Source organism: Tupaia chinensis, unplaced genomic scaffold (assembly GCF_000334495.1).
Source record: "Tupaia chinensis unplaced genomic scaffold, TupChi_1.0 Scaffold000101_1, whole genome shotgun sequence".
NCBI lineage: Eukaryota > Metazoa > Chordata > Mammalia > Scandentia > Tupaiidae > Tupaia > Tupaia belangeri.
This window is the reverse complement of record NW_006159565.1, coordinates 5,111,681-5,118,734: the sequence shown is the minus strand read 5'-3', so window position 1 is coordinate 5,118,734 and position 7,054 is coordinate 5,111,681. Positions and strand designations below refer to the sequence as shown.

General features: G+C 42.9%; 1 protein-coding gene across 1 annotated transcript in view; it reads right to left on the bottom strand.

Moving 5' to 3' along the window:
* KIF16B (kinesin family member 16B) overlaps positions 1–7,054 on the bottom strand; it is a gene marked incomplete at its 5' end in the record, with an annotated part of 299,847 nt that overhangs the window by 112,850 nt on the left and 179,943 nt on the right. The window contains 2 exon segments of the mRNA XM_027770001.1: positions 1,692–1,841; positions 6,388–7,054. Of these exon segments, the coding sequence (XP_027625802.1) occupies positions 1,692–1,841; positions 6,388–7,054 (817 nt within the window).

Below are 7,054 nucleotides of genomic sequence, written 5' to 3'. Positions count from 1 at the left end.
GCATTTATATAGCATACTATATACTATATATATATATAGCATATATATGCTATATATATACTGTATATATATAGTATGCTATATATATACAGTATATATATAGCATATATATAGTGTTATATATAACACTAGAATAGTTTTTGTAACAAATGTCATCTATGTGTACTCAATGACATATAAACTATCAGCAAAAGGTCCTTCTACTTGGTACAATTTAATTAATTTGATGTCTTTGTTTTTTTGTATTGTTTTGTTTTTTTGCTATAGGGTCCGTGAGCTCACCAGAAAGACAGAGAGAGACAGAAAGCAAGAAATCATCCCCCGGGGGGATGGCCACACCACAATTCCTTCTCCTCCATTCTCCTCTCAGGATCTTGGGTACATATGCACACATGCCCAGCATGAGTTTAAGCCACTGGGTCCAGGACTCGAACCACAGTCAGCTACATGGGAGTCCAGTGATATAGCCATTATGCCAACTGCTGCTCCTGATGTCTTTGTTCTTTTCAACCTGGCCTTACACCACTTCACTCTGGATGACCCGTTTCCTCACATCTTAAAAAATAGCTTTTGGTAACTTAGAATAATTTATACACAATTATGAGGGTACAATAGGATTTTGCAATACAAGAATAAACTACATAATAGTTTAATGAAGCTAATTAGCATATGCATAATTTCAATCATTTGTCATTATTTATGTTGGATATATTCAAAGTCCTCTCTTTTATTTACTTAGAGATGCACAGCAAATTGTTGCCATCAATGTTCTTCCCACTGTATCTTATAACACTAGAAATCATTTCCCCTGTCTGCCATTTTATTTCTGTTAATCAGCATTCCTCTATTCCGTACTGCCCCATCTTTCCCAGTCTCTAGCAGTACCTCTTCATCCCTTTAGCTCCATTGTGAGGCCATTTTTTCAATTTCTACATATGAGGGAGAACATGTGGTGTTTCTCTTTCTATGCCTGGCTTATTTCACTTTAAATAACATCCTCCAGGATCCCCCACTGAGAATCAAATGACAGGATTTTTGTCTTTTTAATGGCTGAATAGTATTCCACGGTGTGTGTATATCCATGTGTGTTTCATTAGCTGACGGATGTTCAGGATGCTTCCATATCTGGATCAGTGTGAAAAACGAACTTGCACCTTTTAATTCTACCTTTCCACACAAACTACTTGTACTGAAATTCCTTGAATTTGTTTGACTAGTTCTCAGAACCTTGATTTCTTTCGAATGTTCCTTTGCCCCAGCCAGGTAGCAGCTGACAATACAGAAAACATCTCAGACACATGTAATACCCATTGCCTTTTTTCTTTTTCTTTTTTTTTATGAGAGAGAGAAAGTTTTTGCTATAAGGTGCATGTGCTCATTGGACAGAGACACACAAAGCAAGAAATCACCCCCAGGGAGGATGATCATCCATGCTGCAGTCCCTTCTCCTCCATTCTCCTCTTGCGATTTTGGGCACACATGCCTGGTATGAGTTTCAAGCCACCAGATTTGGGACTCAAACTGCAGTTAATCATGTGGGAGTCCAGCACCTTAACTATATGCCACCTGCTGGCCCCTACCTGTTGCCTTTGACAAGAGCCCTTTACATGCAAACTGGTCCCTCACTATAGGTACAGTGAGTCATTAAATCACGTCAAGTAAAGGCATAGCATCAGTTTAATATCGGGTACCTGGCATCCATCAGTGGGAGTGGGTGAGTTTTTTCGGCACTGGATGGAAAGCTGGTAGAGGTGGACATCCCCTCCAGGGACCCATGATGACCTTTCTGACCTTCACCCTCCCGGATCTTCTGCTTCCGCTGCTGGATTTCATGTTCTAACCTGCAGAGGTGGGAGCCATGCAAATTTACTCATTAACAGTATTTCCCGAGCATCTTCACTGTGTGAGACATTCTAGAAACAATGGGGATCCAGATATGAATCCTATGTGCAAAGAGCATTACCTTCAAGAGAAAAGGGGCCACATACTCGTAAGACAAGGTATTAGGTGATAAAGGACCCTAGGGTCTGAGACAAACAATGCAGGTGTGCCCGAAGGTTGCAGAGTTTGACCATCAAGGGCAATATTCCCACTAAACTCTAAGCAAGACCTCAGGAGTAGATATGTGGGATTCTGAGTCCTCTAATTCCTGCTTGAACAACGACTGGTTGTGAATTGCATACCAGAATTCTGCAAAATACTTCTGCTTGACAAGAGATTTCTGCTTTCAGAGCTTTTAAAAACCACCAATACTGGGACCAGCAGGTGGCACAGTAGTTGAGGCAATAGACTCCCACGTGGTCAACCGCAGTTCGAGTACTGGACCCAACAGCTTGAAACTCACACTGGGCACATGTGCATGCGTGTCTAAAATCCTAAGAAGAGAATGAAGAAGGGATTGTGGCATGACCATCCCCCTGGGGATGATTTCTTGCCTTCTGTCCCTCTGGTAAGCATATGTGCCCTATAGGGAATATGTGCCCTACAGCAAAAAATCTCTCCGGGGTGAGGAAGTACATTCTAGGAGGAACATAATGGTCAAGGCAGTTCCAAGTTTGTACAGTCCAGTGAAAATATGGGTATTTGGAGATGATGAAGGAAGATCCAGTTATAAGAGGTAGTATTGGGAACCAGCAGTTAGCGTAATGGCTATGTCGCTGGACTCCCACGTAGTCAACCGCGGTTTGCGTCCCGGACCCGGTGGCTTAAAACTCATGCCGGGCGTGTGTGCGTGCGTGCCCAAGATCCCGAGAGGAGAAGGGAGGAGAAGGGATTGCGGCGTGACCATCCCCACTGGGGGGTGATTTCTCGCTTTCTGTCTCTATGTCTCTGTCTGTCTGGTGAGCGCACGTGCCCTATAGTGAAAACCTCTCCAAAAAAATAAATAAATAATAATAAAAAAAGAGGTAGTGTTAACATCAGCAATAGAGTTATGCCATTAAAAACAGAAATCCACTTTGGCTAAGGCAGAGGGTATGAGACACACGTAAGACAGTAGGTTGAATTCCATCGGAAATTAAAATAAACCATAATTGTGGAACCAAAAACTCGTCTTCAAAAGGGAAGACTAAGAGAGTGGTGTGAGGGGCAGGTGATGGGGAAAGAACTGAGAAACCAAAACAACAGTCTTAGCAACAGAGACAAAAAGAAGCAGGACAGGGCAGGTACAAACTACACTTATGGCTAAGAAGACCTTGCTGGGGATGTTCAGAGGTATCCTGAAGGGCAAGGACAGTGGAAAAGACTCCACAGAGCAACAAGAGTTTGAATGGGACCCTGAAGGCCAAGTAAGATTCATATAGTTGCAAGCAACAGTTAGGGTACCCCAAGAAAGGCATCCCCGGTGAAGAAATGGCCTTCCTGTGTGGCAGCCACACGGTCAACAGAAGACAAAATGGCTACATGCCGGGCAGGAAATGGACCTAGATTGGAGTCACGGCTCTGCTACTACCTCACTGTATGACACTAATCCTCAGTGGTCACACTGCCATTGTAGGTGTCAGTTTCCCATCTGTAAACTGGGGAGTCATAACATTGTCTTCATTAGAACAGGAAATGACAATGCACACATGGCATTTAAAACAGGGTTTGATGGGCTGGAAGGTGGTATGGTGGTTAAGGCCTTGGACTTCCCCCTTGGCAAACTGCAGTTTGAGTCTGGACCTGGCAGCTTGTTTTCTCACTTTCTCCTCCTCTTATTCTCTTTCTCTGTTTGAATTTAAAAAAAATAAAAAATAAAAATAAATAAAATAATTATTTAAATAAATAAATAAAACAGGGTTTGAGTTATATGGGGTTATTCTTCCTGTATGCATCATGACTATTATGATTATTATCACTAAAGGACTCTAACAAGAAAATATGATTAAATGTGGGTATTAATAACAGTTTTCCTCTGTGTCCCTGCTATGGTGACAAGGATGCTTTTCTGGTTGGCATGCCAATATGTGTCACTGAGTAGCTTGAATAAGCAGGGGACTGTCAAGTAGATCAGGCCTTGTTCATAAAGCACTGATGGCACAGCCAAGCCTCGTGTACTGCTGTCCAATCCAATCCCACAAGAATTTAATATTTTACACTTGTGGAATTTCACAAGGGGCCAAGGCAGCCTTAGTCATGAGAATCCTGTAAGAAAATAAAACAATGAAAATATTCCAAAAAGTTGCAGGGACATCACAATTACAACAAAGAGCCTGGGATTTGTTAGACTGGATAAGATCTAAACAAAGGCTATTACATTAAAACTCATGTAGCTAACAGCATCCTTTGCATGGCTTCCGGAAGAGTGTTGACTCTGGGCAATCGACTCTGTGGAAATCACAATTCTGCACCTGCTATTATAGAATATTAATACTAAATAACTGGCTAACGAATGCCTGGGTTGTCAAGCTAAGAGCTCACCCTGTGTCTTCACCACAAGCTTGAGGAAACAAAGTGAGAGCCTGACTCCACTACTTAGAATTTCCTGGAGCTGGAGCTTGGTCAAGCAATTTCATTTACGTAACATACTTCCGATCACTTTCTTAAACCACCGACCTATTTCTCTGAAATAATAGCATTATGGTTTTTGATATTTTTTGTGTGTGTGGCTGTTTTGCCTGAGGGAATTACCAGAGATTGATTATAAATATAATCCACTGTATAAGCTGATCATTTTCATCTGAAAGAAGGTTGTTCTGACCTTCTCAGGTAAGATGATGGGCAAGGACTTGGTAACATCTGAATAGGACTTGCCTTGTCATTAGTGATCGACTCCACGCCTCTGCTCAATGCCAAGCTGGGGGTCTTAGAGTCCCATAGCCTGGGTTTCTGTGGAAGTCCCCTTGGGAGGTACTGTGGAGTGGTGGGAGGAACAATGTGGGAAAGGGTAGGTTCTAGGCCCTCCAACCTGGACTTCAGTTAAGATTTCAACTGACTAAACAGTAAGGAACTGAAAGAAAATGCAGAGGCTCCTGATCTCAACCACAAGCTTCTTGTACAGGTGAGGGTACTTAGGCCCAAAGATGAAAGAGCTTCCTCAAGCTCCTCTAGGAAAGGGGTTGGGTCAGGGTCAGAACCCCACTTGCAGGTCTCTGATTGAGTAATAGCTGCATACCAGCTGGCCCTCACGATTCCTTTCTGGACATCTAAACATCACATCTGCAGAGCTACCAGGAAAGATGGTTTCAATTTCAAGGGTTTTGTTTAACTTTGCTATAGGGCATGTATGCTTTGTGGAGACAGAGAAAAAGTGAGAAATCATCCCCTAGGAGGGATGGCCATACTAAAATCTCTTCTCCTCCAGTCTCCTATCAAGATTTTGGGCACACACGCACACTCACCCAGCTTATTTTTCAAGTTGCCTGGTCTGGGACTCAAACTGCACTGTCAGCTATGTAGGATCCAGCTGCCTTAACCTCCCTCCATGACACCTGCTGGTCCTCAAGTTCAATTATTTATTCATTTTGAGAAACTACTGCCTGATAAACATGGTGACAGGAAATAGGTAGAGAACTATAAATATGCTTTCTTTACTATGAAGAGTGTTAATTTCCTAGTTTTATTTTTCACAACCCCAAAATGTATCAGTAAAACACCAAATTTGCTCAAATAAATACCATTATGTTTATAATCATCTGTAGAGTTTTGTTGGTTGGTTTGGCTGGTTGTTGTTTCAATACAGAGTCCTGAGACCTCCTCTTAAATATTGTGAATCAACAGGTTTGGGAGAGCAGTGTTTGTAGTTCCCAGTACACTGTATGTGATCCATGAACTCCAGGGATGATGCCCTACTGTACAAGTACTAGGGTAGAAGATCTGACTCCACTGGCAATCAAAGGCAGAGAAGGTGAGAGGGAAAAAAAAATAAAGGAGGAGGGAGGGAGGAAAAGAAAGAGGTAGAGAAGGAAACAGAAAGAGAACATGGAGGGAAGGTAGAAGGAAGGAACGAAGGAAGGAAGGAAGGAACGAAGGGAGGGGAAGGAAAGGAAGGAAAAATGAAATAAATGGGAGGGAGAGGAAGAAACAGAAGAGGAAAAGGAAAAAGGGAGACAGGGCAGAGGGGAAGAGAGAGAAGAAGTGACAAGGAAGTGGGGAATCAAGCTTTCTCAGTCTTGGATTTATCAAAATATTAAAACACATTCCATAGGTCAGTGAGGTAACAAACAAGGACTTTGTTTTGTGGTTTTTTTCAACTTTAGGCCAGGTTGGAACCAAAAAAAAATGAAAGTATGTGTAAAGCATTTTCTCAGATTTGGCGAAAGTGAGTATTTGCCTATGTACTAGAGAATGTAAAGGCTAAAAGAATCACTTTAAGAAAAAGACGGGAAAACACACTGTGGGGGTTGAGGTGGAGGAACAATTCTTCAGCACCTGCTGTATGCCATGACCTCCCTTCCAGCGTCTCACCTCTCCCGATCTTTTTCCAGGGCTTCCTGCTCAGCCTCCAGGCAAGCCCACAGCCCGGACTGCTCACTGTCACTGCTGTTCAGAGAGGCAAGCTTCTGCCGCTGCTCTTCAATCTCCACGCCCAGGGTGGAGCGTCTTTGCAGGGCAGAGTGCCTCCTCTCCAGCTTGGCAATGGCACGCTCCAGTGCCTCCCTTTGCTGCTTCTCCTGTGACTCTAGAATCTCTTTTTCTTTTTTCCTTACTTTCTCTTCCTGACGCGCCAGGTTGGCAGTGAATTCAAATGTAGCTTGAAGCTTCTGCAGCTGGCTGGCATTGGCTTGGTACTGAGCAAGCTGTTCTTCTTTCTCTTCCATTTCTTTTTCTACTTGATAGAGAGTGTTGTCTAAGCCGAGAGGGCCTCTGTCAAGGATTTCAGACGCTCTCTGCTTTTCTTCCAGCAGAGTTGGCAGATGATGTTGCAGGAGGTACTGTAGCTGGCGTTCTTTATATTGCAGCCTGCACTCCACAGGCTTTATTTTTTCTAAATCTTGAGTCATCTGGGTGACGTTCGTGACACCATCATCACTTTCCCCCAGCGACTTAGATGCTTCATCCTTTTCACCTTTTAAATGCTTCAGGGTTACCTGCTCTTCTTCAATTTCTCTTTCTAGGAGGTCTTTCTGCTGAA